The following is a 16,737-nucleotide window of genomic DNA, read 5'->3' as shown; positions in this document are numbered from 1 at the left end:
ATCCCAAATAAACAAAATTGAAGAGAAGAAACATCCATTTTTAATCTATTCAATTGATTTTTGTGATAACTCATAGGTTCGTCTCTAGCATTCAAATTTGTCTACTATAAAGTTAATGTTTACTTTTCCACAAGTAAAGCCCCCAAAAGACTGTGCATTTGCCATCCGATCATGGGTTCTTCTAGCATATTATGAACTAATGCACTAAATGTATTTAACTATACTTCATTTACATTTTACAATGTTAGAACAATTTCTAGTTCTTCTAGAGAAATTTCGTTCACCCGTTTAATGATCTAAATGTAAAATTGTGTAAAATTGTGATCCAAGTGTTAAATTAACAGACTGGTTCATTTTAAGTTGTCTAAGTTTCCTCATTTTAACTTTTTAGAAAAAGAAACACTAGGACTTTGATTCTTATCCTTCATATTTTTCAATTGTAACTGTTAATGTATTTTAGTTGTATAATCTCCCAGAAAACCTGTAACCCAATGTAAAGCAATCTCTGTGTTGTCTGTCCTTGTTCTGTAGGGATGGCATTCCATATTGCGAAACGGACTATCATGCAAAGTTTGGTATCAGATGTGACAGTTGTGAAAAATATATTACGGGAAGAGTGCTTGAGGTAAGGAGAATCTGTCACTCAAATCATAACATATGCAAAGAGAATTTCTCTCTTTGCTAGGTATTTCTATGCTCACAAATGACTGTCAACACGAGTTTAATTATGAAGTCATATGGATGACTTTTATAATTGTCTTCTGTTTCTTTTAATAATTTTATATTTAATCATAGAATCATAGAATCATAGAATCACTAAGGTTGGAAAAGACCTAAAAGATCACCCAGTCCAACCGTTCACCTATTCCCAATAGCTCCTACTAAACCATGTCCCTCAACACAACATCCAGCCTTTCCTTGAACACCCCCAGGGTCGGTGATTCCACCACCTCCCTGGGCAGTCCATTCCAGTGCCTGACCACCCTTTCTGAAAAGTAATACTTCCTCATGTCCAGCCTGAATCTCCTCTGCCGTAGCTTGAAACCATTCCCCCTGGTCCTATCACTAATGACACGAGAGAAGAGGCCGACCCCCAGCTCACTACAACCTCCCTTCAGGAAGTTATAGAGAGCAATAAGGTCTCCCCTGAGCCTCCTCTTCTCCAGGCTGAACATTCCCAGCTCCTTCAGCCTCTCCTCATATGGCCTGTGTTCCAGACCCCTCACCAGCTTTGTTGCCCTTCTTTGAACACGTTCCAGGGCCTCAATATCTTTCTTGCAGTGAGGGGCCCAAAACTGGACACAGTACTCGAGGTAAGTTCTTAAATGGGTAAATATAGTACTGGAGAACATTCAAGTAGAAGTGGGAAATGAATACATTATCAGACGCATGAAAAAGTAAAATGAATAACTTGAGGTTTATTTTTGTACCAAAAGTAAGCTATATTATTCTGTTGCTTTTATTGGGTTTTTAGATTTGTTTTTCAGAGTTTGTTGTTCTAAAACTTAAAGATGTTATTTAGCGTAGGTGCTTTTTTCAAAACCAGATTTTCACATAACTGATTGAGCATCAGAAATAAATACAGTTCTTTGATCTAAATAGAATTTGAGTCTGTCTGCAGTGATCCAACTGAGCCCTAGCAGAGTTGGAGTTAGGAAGAGGTTCCTCAGATCCCTGTTTGTTCCACTCAATATCACAGTTTAGAGAAAGTGGTCACAACAGGCATCCTCCAAAGCTGCTAGAAGTCATGCACGGAATAATTATCTAAATGGTGGACAGTAGTAGCTATGGAGGGGATCAAGAGGTAAGCCGAAGGGAACAATGAGTCCGTATTTGTTGGCATCATGAGGTGTTTTGGTTAATGCATGGAAAGCATTTTCCAATTGTTTTTATGAAATGTTTTATAAAATCTCAGGATTTTAAACTCCTAATAACATAGGTACAAAAAATATTCTCTTTACTTGATAAAATCTTTACCCACAGTTTGGTTCCTTATTTTTGTTATAGTGTTAGCAAAATAAACTTGAGACAAGTTCATTCTTTAAAGATTTTGTACGAATTTGACCATCCCTGATTATGTAGATCGTTGTAGTTCTAGGTAAGGTTTTGGTTGGAGGATATTTGGCTTCTTATATTCTCTCCCCTATCCCCACTCATTTGCAGCATTCCTCTGTTGAAAAAAATGGCAGCATTGATACTCTTATTATTTTGGTACTCACGAAGGCTGGGAGCAGTGTTGATTGAAACCTGTGCTATTTAAATGTGGCCAAAAGTACGGATGCAGATTCTGTAAGCTTTTTTAAAACAGAGAGGAGATAAGTACAAGAGAGGACTTTTGTAAAACCTGTAAAATCACAGCAGTATCAGATAGTGTCACTTCCGTACAGGAAAGCCAAGATGAAGTTAGCTTGAAGCAGGCAATGGATTACAACAGGTACATTAGTATTCAGTGTCTGAATCTCTCTCAGGGATCACTTAAAATGGTCACTGAGTTGTAGTGTCAGAAGTGAAGAGTAGCTGAGTAAGGAGGTAGTGCACACATTGTATCATGAGGAAGAGAGACTAAAACTCACGCCTTAAGCAAACCAATTTGAAGGAACACAGAGACCACATCCATTGCTAATGCAGTTAAGTCATTTGTTGCTTGCCTACAGCAGACAGATTTATTCCAGCGTTTAAAGTTGGGGCTGATCTTTTCTGTCTGTGCAGTATCACATTCTGTGTTTGTCTCTGGTCAGGTTGCTGGGACACTTGTACATCTCCTGGTCAGGAGAACAAAAACAAAAAGTAGCTGTGGCTGCTTGTCATTGTATACATTTTCTGTTAGAATTGTTTGGAATCCTGAAGTATTTTTCAGTACTTCAGCATTTATTTCTGTGGCCTGAAATATAATCTGGAGAGACATAGAAATAATACATAGAAATAATAAGGTGATAAAAAGGTTGATAATTAATAAGGCTGATAAAAAGGGGAAAAAGATTTGTCAGTGATACTTCTTAGCCAGAGAAACAGTTCCCCAAGGGAGCTGCTGGAAGCTATCACTTAGATCATGTTAAAACTAGATTGGACAAGGCACTGGAAAATCTACGTTAGGGAACAATCCTGCAATGACAAAGGGCGGGACTATATGACCTAATAGGATTTTTTCCATCTCTGATTTCTGTGATAATGTCAGGAGGACAGCTGCTTCCACAATTGTTCTGTGCCCAGATTTTAAAAGCTGTCTCCCTTTCCAACACTAGTTCATTTAAAGTGTTTATTCAGCAGAGGAGGAAGGGAGAGTCAACTATTGTGAATTAATGATAATTAATTGTAAGCTGCCCGCCAAATACTGTGATAATTTAGTTAATTAACTAAAGTTAACTTAAGTTCTTCATTCTGTGCATTTTCTTAGGGCCAGCTCCATTTCACGTAGTAAAGAAACTCAAACACAGGATAGCTGTGTTACTAACTTCTTTCTTGTGTCTTCCTCTTCAGTCCACCTTGTCTTTTCCCCAGTCTCCCAGGGAACTTGTACTGAAAAAGCTACAAATGAGGTTAAACTGCTGACTTGTAGAGACCATGAATTATTGTATTGCTTTAAACGGCAACATTTTTGCAGTTATTTTTGCAAAAAATCTTCTCACCAGTGCTTGTTTGGACAAGATTTGGTTTGAAAACCTAAAGAGCACTGCTTCATGCAACATCCGCCCTGTAGGGGTCCTAGAAACTTATATGATTTTGGTCTGATCACTTATATTGATAAACCTACCATCCAAAATCAGTGGCAAGATATGGCTGGAGTTTACTTTGTAGTTTGACTTAAACTGCGATGCAACTGAAAGCCTTTAGGGTTTATCTTTTTGTGCTATAACTATAGCTCAGAGCATGAGCTTCTGCTGCAGTTCTGTTCCCCATCCAGCAATAGCAAACCTCATGCAAATAATTAAAATAATAAGCTGTTGATTTTATAACCTTTTTTCCCCATTTTGTTGTGTTCCAATCTATTTGGCACTAAAAATATATATTTTCTCTTTTTTTAATGTCATACGCAGTTATTTATTATCAACTTGTGCTAATAAACATATCTTAAAAATAGATAAAATATGTGTAATTGCCTTGATAGAAAAATACTCTGTATTTCACATGGTAACTCAGATCCTGGAGGAACAAACACCTTTCATTCCAGAGAACACTTAGCGTTTGTTTAATGATCTTCAGTCAATCTCTAGTTGTGTTCTGCTTGGAGGGGACAGAGGCAGGTTCCCTGTCTCCTGTCTTTCCCTCAGTACAGCCTGTGCAGGTGCTGGGGAGGCTGATGTTTTGTGCGGAGGGGGTTGGTTGGCAGACAGTGACACATTCTGGTTCCCTTCTGGGAATCCTGCCAGGATTTCTGTAACTGATAATTAGAAAAATAATCTTAATTCCAGCATCTCTCTGTTTGTGTGTGGTCAGTCCATAGTTGCTAGTTCTCCTCATAAAGACTGATTTTTAGCTCTTTTGAGGTTCTTCCTTTTAATTGAAGATCTCTAAGAAAAACTTTCTAGTATTATTCCCTGTCAACCTCAGTTTTGCTAAAATAAACAAGCTGAATTCTTCTATACTTCTAAAAAATCATAGAATCATAAAATTGTTTGAGTTTGAAGGGACCCTTTAATATCCTTCAGCCATCTAGTCCAACTCCCCTGTGATGAACAGGGACACCTACAGCTTGACCAGGTTACTCAGAGCCCCATCCAGCCTGACCTTGAATGTCTACAGGGATGGGGCACCCACCATCTCTCTGGGCAATCTGTGCAAGTATCTCATGAACCTTGTTGTAAAAAATGTCTTCCTTATATCTAATCCAAATCTCTCCTCTTTTAATTTGACACCATTTCCTCTTATCCTATGAAAATCAGCTCTAGACTCTTATTGTGATGCTCGTAGTTCTCCTGCGCGCCCACTGCCCCCTGAGAATCCGTGCATCTCAGCATGGATGGACTTTGTGCTCTGGATGATGTACCACCACTACCTTGGGCAGTGCTAGTAACTCTTTTCTCTGTTTCTAAAGAAAATTGCTTCCCTGAGACAGATCGCTCTGAAGGCTTCATTACCATTGATAGCCCCTTGTAAGAAGTGACTTGGGGAGTATTTCTCTTCATCTACTGTTTCAACTAATGATTTCTTAGGTCCTTAGAGGAAACCTTCACAGCCAAAGACAGCCTCTGGAGGTGTTTTGATTGCAAACACATTGCGGGCTGTGAGGAAATCATATGTGATTGCCTAGATAGGCAACTGCAGCAGTTCTGCCCAGTCTGAGTTGCCTCTTAGCAGGCCTCCGTGCTCAAGATGATTCTCCACTGCTATAAACTGTTGCTTTGAATTTAATGTGCACAAAAGCTGATAATGTAAAATATTGGAGGATTATATATTTCTGGAAAGGCCTCAGGAAGCTTATTTCCATGCAAACCAATTACTGCTGTAATTGGTGATCTGGGCTGCCGACAGAGGGATATTTTCAAATCTTGACTAGTCTTCTGTCTACCACCTTGCTCTGGTTTACAGCTGTGGCTGTGGTATAAATGTATCCTGCTTGAGCTGGTGAAAATGCCCATATCACTTGCCAAACGTGAAGATGGATCCAAATGTTCCCTCTGAAATGGCAGCATGGTACTCAGCATATGGGGGAAGGAAGAGTTAACATTTTGCTGTTTTACATGTATGTGTAAATGTCTATAAAATATAATCAATATTTTAAAAAATCTATTCATCATAAGCATATGCTGCTTTAAAATGAAGGAACAAATGCAGAAGGCACTATAAAGGAATTAGCCTAGAAATGTCAATTATGGATATGTCAATTAAATGGCAGTTACACCTCAGCGACTTATTAATTAAAGCATGAATCTTTTATTCTTTTTTTTCTTTTTTTTTTTTTTGTAGTTTGCTTTTTGCTTTGCCTTAGGGTTGAGCTGTTTGCAGCCACAACCACTTTGTAAATCAATTCCCTTTCCCTATTCAAAAGTCTCAGCACAGTAGATAGACGAGACTAATTCTTTACAGCGGGGTGCATGAATTTCTGCCCGCAGTGTGGAATAATGGTTTGCTCTGAAATGCCCGTTACCCTGCTGTTTCACTTACAACAAAACCTAGTGATGTGTGAAAGGTGCTCCAGCAGCTTACAATGCAGGCATTAACGCTGAAGCATGCAGTAGAAGTGATTCTGTCTATGTGCATGAAGTATTTCCTGTAGCATGATCAGCCTGGAGAAGGCTGTCAGAGCAGCAGAAGGATCTGAGTGTCTGTACTAATCCTCACTTAGATACTGCTCTGCACGACAGTTCTCTCCATCACAAGAAAAGAAGGAAAACTTGGAAAAGATACAGCTAAATAAATCAGCATTAGCTCTTGTCCAAGGAATCCATTGAAGGTAGGAAACGTTAACTAGAGCTTTCGATGACTGGTGCTTGCTGAGATGCAAGACATTTTGCACTTTGAGAGCTGTCTCTGTTTTGGTGTGCTATGTGTGTTTGTCTGGGGCTGCTGGTTTGCAAGTGCAGGTTAATCATCAGCACTGTATCTGAACTTGGGTGGGCGAGTGCTGTCAACTGAATGTTTTCCTTTAAAACAGATATGATTAGAAATACAATCAATAAGCGTATAAATACTGTCAATCTTAGTTTTTAACCTTTTCTGTAGACCAATTGTAATATGTTGGGTTCATTCACCTTATCTGTGTCCCACCCTCATTCTTTTCCCTTTCCCTCTTGCAACAGTCTGTTCTCTCCAGAAGGAAATTCAGAGCTATGCTTATCCATTACTATTGTCTGAACCTCTAAAACCTCACTTCCTCAGAAGTCAGGAAGAACTAGTGTGTACTGAAAAGAACTGTTTGCAGAATTTTAACCCTGTAAGTCAATTTTCAGGGTTCTCGAGTAAGCACAGTGAGGTGCTTTTGGTGATAGCTGAAGCTTTGTCAGATTTTTACCAAAGTAAGGGATTCTGAAGATTATTTTTGAATAACGTAAAAGAGAAGTTCAAAATCTGTGGGAAACTGATTCATACAGAGGTAAAAATTACTACTGCTTTGTAATTTTTTTTCAGTTATGTACTTTCTTGTGAGAATTTCTCTCATATAGATGGAAAAGATCTCTGACAGAGTTGCTATGCACTTGTACCTGTGTGGGCTTGTATGTGATGGAGTTTTAGTGCATAGTTATATTCCAGGCTCCGGGATAGACCTTTCAAAGGCAGGTGAACGCTTAGCACTGCTTTGTTTTAATGCAAAAATGTAGAATTATCTAACTATCGTAAGTGATCATAATAAAAATTAATTTAGCTTATTAATTAGTTTTGTTTGTCTTAATCTCTTATGACGGTTTTGTATCAAAGCACTGACTTCAGTATTCAGCCTGTATGCTCTGAGCATCAGATACAAACAGCAGATAGTATGCCACTTATAGTGCCCTACTGAGCACTGTGTTGCTGTGGTGATGCATTATTATCTTGCAATCTTTGCCAACATTTTTGAATATTTTGACAATGGGAAGCATTGCATTTTGAATGTCTTCAGTTTCTCATCCTTCACATGATTTCTCTCTTTGTGTTCCTTCTGATTCATGGCTTAGGTGTGCTGCTTCTCTTCAGTGCCCTGTAGTACAGCCATGATGCAACTAGCATCACACCAGCATCCCTCCAGCTCTCTCTTGTCATTGTGACAGCACTGTAGCAATAAGTGCACTTAATGACAAGTGCCTTTGCTTATAAAGCATCTTGAGTATGCTTTGGCCCATCTGACAATGCAGGAAACCAGCCTATACAGCTCGTTTCTTGTATTTCGAAGGGATTTTTTTTTCTCCCAACTTTCAGGATTTTTGTATTCAGGAATGTACTGATGAATATGAAAGCAGTACTTTCCTATTCTCAGGAAGTACTATGACTGTCCATTCTGCACATAACAGTAGCATTTTTGGTCCCAGTGAAATCTGAAGATCCAAAATATCAGCCCTAGCTCAGGCACACATTGAAAGACAGCTTCTGCCCTCAGGTGTCTGCAACCCAGACCACCACACCCTGCATGAGAAGATCTGCGCTGCCTTCATTTGATACATCATCCTTCCTCACCAGGGCTGTTCACTGCTGGTTCTAGATTCATTCTTCCTGTCTGAAATGGGTGGGCTAAATCCACAGCTGCAAGCTTGAAAAGGAAGAGGACTATGTCTGCAAGTCATCTTTCTCCTTTCTTTCTCTCTCTCCCTTATTGAGGGATGGTAGAAGTGAGAGCCAACTGCAGATTTCTTGGGCCACAAGTGAGTTCAAAGGAGTGGGTGAGGGAAGTTGAAAAGAAATGAAGGAGGTAATGGAGCAAATGGAAAACAGAAGCCTTTTCCAGTCTCAGTGGGTGGCAAGGCAAAGCTGCAAAGCTGAGCAGAAAAAGTCAAAAGGGGCAGATCAGTCATTGCATAACAAAAGCAACTGAGTGCAAAATTAGTGATTGTAGGCATGTTCAACCTTTTTGATTTACAAGATAGTATAAAAAGTTCTGTAGAAAAATTGCTCTGTTGAACTTTTCCAGCTTTTGCCTGACTGTGGCAATGCTGACATCGCTCCTTAGTAAAAACTTGTTTGCAGATGTCACAGAATGAGATTGCTGTTATAATAGTGCTGAGCCTTTTCTATTCTTGCTTTTTCTTAATTATTCCCTTTTAAACTTTTATTCATTCTTTATTTCTCCCTAAAGCATTAGAAACTTATTGTTTTGAGTGTCCAGTATGTATAATAAGTTACTCTGATTCTGAGGTAAATGTCCCTCTTGGTACATTTGATTCTGCACTTTATACCTAGAAGAATAAAACGTGTGTGGGAAGGAGTAAAAATGACTCAGATGTGGGTGGGAAGTCTCAAGGCTCTGCGAAGTACAGAGGGATGAGCCAGCACCAAGACACAATGTGAAACAACCGTACTTGTGAGACATACGAAGCTGTAAGTAATGCAGTAGGTGCATAGGTTGAACAATTCAGATGACTGTTTCTTGGCATTGGATGGGTTCAGAAATTAATCCAATAAGAAGATGAGGAGAAGGATTGATTCAAAACATTACACAACATTTACACTGGTGTAAACCCCATTTAAGACAGTTCTCTTGCCTTGGCACACTGCTGCAGTGACTCAGTGGTGAGTCAGGTCCACCGTGACTAAGAGAATTAGTAACAGTTTTTCTCCACATAATTTTCCTTTTGTCTTGTGACTCTCACACTTTTCTCGGTGTTGTTGTATAACATGAACAATAGGTATTTTGCTAAATATCTCTGCCTGGTTAATGTTGCCTGTCCCTTCGTTATCTGTAGATGACATGGCAGCTGTTTACTAAGTTAATCATTATTGTATACAGCTACTACTGAGCAGTTCTTCAAGTTCTTCTGTAGCATAAGCAAAAATCTGGCTTTGCTATAAATATGAACAGATATTTTATATGACAACTGAGCACAGCCATCTACTTTTAGCAGCAATTTTTATCTAGTTTCTGAATATCATCACACCTATTTGAAAATAGCAAATGGATTCCAGTTTATGGAGACAGTATGGTTCACATACTGTGCCACTTCATGCATGCAATGGCAGAATTGTTAGTGAGTAGCTGATGAACAGCACATCTCTTTGTGACTTTAAACTGAATGGTGTTGCTACTACTAGCTGAATTATTAAGTGCGCTTGCAGAAATCTCAGTGACTTTTAATGTAATCCATGTTATTGGAAATTAAGGAAACTGTAGACAAAGTATAGAAAAGAGAACAATTTATAGTCTAATCGAAGTTTTAAACTTCTGTCCATCACTACTACATAATTGTTTTCCTCTCTTCTCTCTAACAGATAGTAACTCCCACTTAAACAGGGAGCAGGTGTTGAGTTGTGTGTTTAATAAAATCTTTGGTTCTTTTCAGTGTGAGAAGCTGCCTGATGCAAAGGTACAGACTGTTGGATGTTTTGTGCTTCATTCTGTTTTCCTCTCCTTGAACAGGTGGCTTTTTAGTGATGACCTAACTCTCCAGTGGATTTGTTCTATGTGAAAAGATTCTAACTAAGAATCCTTGATACAAGTCTTCTATTGAATTTGTTTCTGGGTCCTGCAGTTTGCTCCATGCCTTCACATAACCTTGGAGGTTGACCTGCATTATCTTTGTTCGAAATAGTCTGCAGTTAGGACTTCATTTAGAGATTTTAGAATATGAGGATGATAGGATTTAGATATCTCAGCAAATGAGACTTAATTAATAATGAAGTATTACAGCAATCTACATTGTGCCTCCTTAACATAGAAAATGAGTTTCAATATGATGGTTTCATCACACCAGTCTAACGTCTTTTTCCACTTAAACAAGTTTTTGATTCCCTGTGTTAAAAGACATCAGTTACTACCATGCATTTTGATAATGAGACAGATTTCCTTTCACTGTCAGGACAGCAATCAAGTAGTTACAAGTTTAATTATTTAACACATTAAATGTTTTTGTCTACTTTCTATCTTCTCTTTACATATAACTTTACTAAGTCAGCAACACAGTGAGAAATGGTGTACTTATGCTTCACTCATGGGAGAGTCATTAGAAATCTTGAGTCTACTTCCTAGGTCTTAGTTTACAATTTGAGCTCTGGGCCACATTGGTTCCAATCCTTCAATCCCTCAAGTGTCAATCCTTAAGCAGTTACTGCTCATCACCTGCAGTAAAAAACTACATCTATTACACTTCCAACAATGGCAAGAGACACCAGAATAGCAGTGTTATTATGATAGAGTTTAAATTGCAATATATACATTCTTCTATATGTTTTATGACTTCATCAGTTATCACAGCCATTGCTAGAGAATGAGCAGAGGTTTTCACTGAGCTGTCTACAATAATGTAATATCTTTTCCCTGAGTGATGACAGCTAATTTAGAACCCAACTTTTAGTGGTTATTCTTTCTGGTAAAAATTACGCTGCATGTTTTTCAGGCATGATGTTCTTACTGCTCTCAGTTCCCTACAGATTCTAGGACTACTCCCCTAATTGTCTGGAAATTGTGCTTTAAATTATGTGATTCACTCTTATCACATCAGGTTCTTTTTTTTTTTTTTCTTTCTCCCTTTTGTGTATTCAAGCCTTAAAGTATGTTTAATGAGAAAACATGGTTGTAAATGCATTTCTGCAAAGACTTGTCCTGCTTTCAGTGAAGCTTGGGTTTGCTTGTTGATGTGCTGTGGGACAGTCAGTAACACTGTGGTGGCCCTCGTGCTTTCAGTGAGGAGTGTGGGGAGTTGTCAGTCATCTACAAATATGTATATATCTATCTATGTGATAGAATATCTGTGAATATGTTTCTCATGTTGACTGTCCAAAAAAACTCCACTAACTGCACAGAAGAGAACTGCCATAGGAAGTGGTCCCTCTTACTTAGGAAGAATGAAGTGATTCATAATACATTTTTCTGAGTTTTAGGACTGCTGTGAGCCCATCTTTAAATTGAACACTAAGGCTTTGGCTCAGTGCTTGTGGAAAACTGGTTGGATAATGCTCTTAGATATACAGCTTGATTTTTGGGTGGTCCTGTGTGGAGCCAGGAGTTGTACTCAATGGTCCTTGTGGGTCCCTTCCTACTCATTATATTCTGTGATTCTATGATAATCTACTGCATGAACAATAAGAGATCTCTCAGAGATTAATGTTGCCTCTCAATGTTGATATTTTATTAAACAAGCAACACTGAGACAACAGTCTGTCAAACTAAGCTTTCAAACTGTGCAAAGTACACATACGGTTAGTAATTTGTTTTTTGCATTAAAATCCCTTACATCAGTATAACCAAGAAAAAAATAACTAGTCCATCATTACAACTAAACTGAAAACATGAAACAGTTGCTGCATATAACATCTCTGGATTCTGATGGAATCAATTGCTCAGCTATGAGATGAACTCTGAAATACTCTGAGGGAGGGACTCCAGCAAAAGCCCCTTTGGCATGAAGACAAATGAGATGACATTTTGTTTTAGACCTGACACACCCAGTTCCCAGTGTCTCATTACAATTCACGGTATCTAATCAGGCAAAGAATATAAACCTTTGAGAATACTGTGAGTTAATTCCTGCATCAAGTCTGAAATCTCAGATTTAGCTAGCATCTATCATTTACAAAGATGTAATGTTTTAAATACTGACAAAAAGTCTGGCATTGTATACATATATGTATATATGTGTCTTGTATTCTGTGCTTTGGTTACAAGAGAAGCGTAACAAAAGTTTGTATCTTACAGTACAAGTTATAAGAGAATGTATTCTGACAGTTTATTTTGGCATAGGAGTAACTGAACTCCCTTAGATATTGTTTACCTGGGAACTTTATCTGCTGCATTATTGAATTAATGCAATTCAACTATGAATTGCACTAGGAATGTTTGTGAAATATGAATCTTCCAAGAAAAATAATACTTCTTTTCAACATATTATGAAATTACATGGTAATAGTTCAATAATCTTCTGTCCTTAAACACCTGTATTCAGGGAAACAATTTAAAACCTGTGAGGTTCAAACCCTTTACAGATACTTAATGGTATGATAATTTAAGGTCTTACATTGACATAGTAAGTAGCAATCATCTTCCAGTTCTAAAGCTGCAGAAAACACTCAGCAGTGTGCACAAACATTACTATAAAAAGAAAAGTAAAAAGAAGCAGTTTGGGTGTGTTGTTTTCTTTTTTTTAAATAGTAATTTTGATGTGATAGGTTTCACCTTAAGGAATGTGTCCCTGCTCGTGGCAGCAGGTCTGGAGGTAGGTGGTCTTTCCTTCCAACTCACACCATGCTGTGAAGTAGTAAACAGATGTTCTTTAACCTAAATTTATTGTGCTTCTATATTTGACATTGTGAATGGCAGAATAGCCTCCAGAGTCAGAATATGTTCTTCAATATAAATACCATTCAATATAAATACCAATATAAGTATCATAAATACTTCATTCACTCAATGAAAAGCACTGAGAAGTCATTCTTGCATTAATAGTGTTAAATTTCTATTTAGAAGAAACAGAAGTTTAATGGAGGGTGCAATGGTTGCCAAAGATAGTGGGACAATAATTGAGAGTAACTTGTTGAAGGTACACAAAGTTCTAATGGCTATTTCAACCTTCTCCAGATAAACAGTTTATGAAACATTCAACATAAGAACATTTTGCCCTATTGTTAACTCAATTTCTTATTCAAACTTCAATTTAGAGTAACTTGGTCTCTTGGTTTTTGTTCTTAATAGAAGTGTCGTTGACCATGAGCCTAAAATTGTGGGCCATTCTGTCTAGCACTGCAGAATGTGGGGTCAAGGAGAACATAGAGGAGTTGCCACAGTCTGGCTTGTGGTTCCATAGGTGTTTCTGAAGAGTAAGGATTACTAGGAGCCTATCCACGACCTGTTTTGGGGCTCTTGAACTTAACAAGGATCTGTTCTATATAGAGACCACATAAGTTGTAGGTTGGAACTCTGGATAAAGGGGTGTGTATCTGAAAGAAGAGTGGAGTGAGGATGAAACCAAGCTCTTTTTAGTGGAGTCTGGTGCCAGGACAAGAGGCAATAGGCAGAAACTGAAGCATAGAAAGTTGTCTGAACATCAGAAAACACTTTTTTACAGGATGGGTGGCTGAGCAGTGGAAGAGGTTGCCCAGAGAGGTTGCAGAGTCTCCTTCTTGGAGATCCCTTGCTCTTTTATACCAGGTAGTCTTCTCTTCTTGAAAAACAGTCTGAAGTGAGAGGTGAAAAAGTTGAAATTAATGGGGTTATGTAATGTAATTGGAAATTGATGACTTACTAACCTTTTCCAAACACATACTCATTCCAATTGAACACAATGGTATTGTTACAGAGATCACTGTCTACTGGTTTATCTGTGTGAGGAATTTAGGGTACAGAACATGAAAGTGTAAGTTCTGAACTAACAGAGCTATTACCCAGCTGCATGTCTCTCATGGATGCACTCCTGTATCCATCATTTGCAAGACACTTTGCTTTCGAAGCAAATACAAACATTCCTTGCACAAGATATTTCTTGATGTGCTTTAAGAATATATGTATAGTGGTGTTGTGAGGAGTATCAGTGAGTATAAAATCTGTGCTCAAGGATATGGCCTCCCACCTGCCTTGTATAGGTAATTCCTAAGCTTCCTTGCACTTGTTGCACAGTATGATTGTTTACATGGAAAATGCGTTCATTTTGTAAGAATGTTTTCTGTTTCATAAATTCACAAGCTTCACTATTGCGTGGTAATTTTCTTAGAGTAGAGAAGGCCACAGTTTGATTTTATAAAGTTAAATGTGTATAATCATAAATAGGTATTGTTGATGTATAGGAGATTGTTGAACTAATTGAAATTAACTGACTTACTCTAATCACATTCTAGTTCATGGAAAAAGAGTCCTTCTCATAATGAAGTCTCACAATTCACTAGAATGCTTACTCTACTTTTTTTCTTTTCCTGAACAGGCAGGAGAAAAACATTATCATCCTACTTGTGCACGATGTGTCAGGTGCAGTCGGATGTTTGCAGAAGGAGAAGAAATGTATCTTCAAGGTAAAACAAACAAACAAAGCAGTCATCGTGGCATCATGGCCCTCTTGCCCATACCTGCTTTCATGGCTGAGTTGTATTATGTGTATTCTCACTTTGTAACTACCAAAAGAAGTGAAGATTGATACATACAGGTTAGGTAAAAGCAAAACCAAAGCAAAAACATATCCGTTCCTTCCCCTCCCCTCCCATTGCTTCTTATTCACTATTACTTCTCTCCTAATTTAAATCAATAGCAAGTATTAATCATTGAAAGAAGTAGTAGTAGTTATTTCCAGCAGGTGAAACTACTTGGCAGTGAGGTTTATAAAATTTTCCTTTTACTAGAAAATGTGTTTTTTCAGCAGTTACAAGTGGTCTAGATTAAAGTTAATACACGCACAGTACAGTAGGTTCCCTAAAGCTGCCACTGCAAATCTTCAAACAGTTCTTTGCCCATTACCTGTTTGCATACAAGGAGAAAATCTCTTGATCCTTACTTAAATTTCTTTCAGTCGGACCTAAATACCCCTGGAAAGTGGAGATGAGGATGCCATGGATCTGAAGACCTTACCAGACAATAGATTAATACCAGAGGCAACCATAAGCTTGGACAGGAGAAATTCACTTTTCCTTGTCAGAAAATTTTACTGGCAATAGTAAGAATAGCTCTGTAATAATAGAAGAATAGCTCTGTAACTTAATTCATTAAAAATAATAATATGTTTTTAAAAAATAACATAGATACAAACTAAATCTGCGTTTCAGATGTAGTAAAATTTAACTGTACCAAAGAAAATTTAACTGTATCAAAGAAAAAAAGGTATGCATAGTTAAATATAGGGTCAATCTCCAGGGGAAGTGAAGGCTTTTGCCTATGTCTTTAAATGGCCTTATGTACTGAAAACAAGATAGAAAAGAGAAACTCAGTAAGATGTGGGAACTGCAAAGTCGTATGTTATCTCAAAATTACATGCTTGCCCAGATCTGTATTACAACTTATGCAATTGCCCACAGTTTTCTTGAAGTGTTTCTTTGAAGTCATTCTTTAAGCTGGAGAAGTTAGACCTTAAAACACAACAGTAAGATCTGATTATAATTTAGTAGGTTATTCAAAATGGCAATTATATTGTTGCTTTGGTTTACTACAAGAACTAGCTCATTAAAGGACATAATGATCCTTGTCTATGCTCATGTGTTCTTTCTCAAGAGCCAGAGAATGCTGTGGTTCTTCCAATTGCAAAGTAGCTTAGCAGTACTGAAATCCCCTGGGAAATCAGTGCTTTAAAAAAAAGATATCAAACTACAGATTTGTTTCTAGATTTAAGCCCTCAGAAACCTGACTGTAATTAAACTTTTAAGTTCAGTTTATTTTAAGGATGGCTGTTAGTTTTTGTGCTAATTTTGAGTTCAAATCATTACAAACTGTGCTCAAGTCCTGTTACTTAAAAACTGTCTTAATCACTTTATTTTCTGGTGCGTGAAACATTCCTACCAACATTTTTTAATACACTTTTTGTCTTCAGATGAAGAACAGCTTCCATTAGAAACTGGTGTTAATTCTGTGAAAGATCTATGATTAGATATTTGGGCTGCCTGACCAGATGTCCTGACTGTGTTAGCTAAAACACAGGGTTTTATGAAAACATTCTTCACTCCTTTACTAAACTAATCTGAAGTTACTTAAGGTGTTGCAGACCTTAAAGTCTCCAGTAGTCAGCCAGCAGATGATTTTGGGTGAAATGACCCAGGCAGTTTTGTGTGACTACAGATGGGAGTAAATCATTCAAAAAAGTTATCTAATTTCTATTTAAAACCACTGGGAAAACTGTGCTTATGTGACTTCTGGGACAAGATCCTTCAGTGGGCAACATTCATAACTGGAGCATAAGCTAGCATGAATTTGAAGGTGCTATTAAGCCATTTTTTGGTAGTTACATCCTCAGAAAACTTCAAAAACTTAGTAAACTCATTGTATTCAGTTTGAATTTACAGTCTTGTACCTCTTTAGTCTGAGTTCATCTGGATTATTTGTCTGAAACAAATTCTGGTGCTCTCCACCTGCGTTCTGGGAAATAGACTTTCTATCTTCTTTCCAAAATCCACTGGTGAAGAAAACTATCAAGCTGCTCTGAAAACAAAACATTTCCTATTGGTGTTCTCCACCCAGTAAAAATATTTAATATTTATGACACAGAAGTTCTC

General features: G+C 37.7%; 1 protein-coding gene across 9 annotated transcripts in view; it reads left to right on the top strand.

The window, feature by feature from the left end:
• ABLIM2 (actin binding LIM protein family member 2) overlaps window positions 1–16,737 on the top strand; it is a 139,376-nt gene that overhangs the window by 67,192 nt on the left and 55,447 nt on the right. For all 9 annotated transcript variants that reach the window (XM_042871466.1, XM_042871470.1, XM_042871468.1 and 6 more), the window contains exons 6-7: window positions 532–625; window positions 14,469–14,556. In XM_042871466.1, coding sequence (XP_042727400.1) covers window positions 532–625; window positions 14,469–14,556 — 182 coding nt within the window. The remainder of the gene's footprint in view (window positions 1–531; window positions 626–14,468; window positions 14,557–16,737) is intronic.

The sequence above is a fragment of the Lagopus leucura genome, unplaced genomic scaffold (genome assembly GCF_019238085.1).
Source record: "Lagopus leucura isolate 7727_CA_CO unplaced genomic scaffold, USGS_WTPT01 Super-Scaffold_100004, whole genome shotgun sequence".
NCBI lineage: Eukaryota > Metazoa > Chordata > Aves > Galliformes > Phasianidae > Lagopus > Lagopus leucura.
Note: the sequence above shows the minus strand (reverse complement) of the source record. Positions and strands in the feature narration are given on the sequence as shown.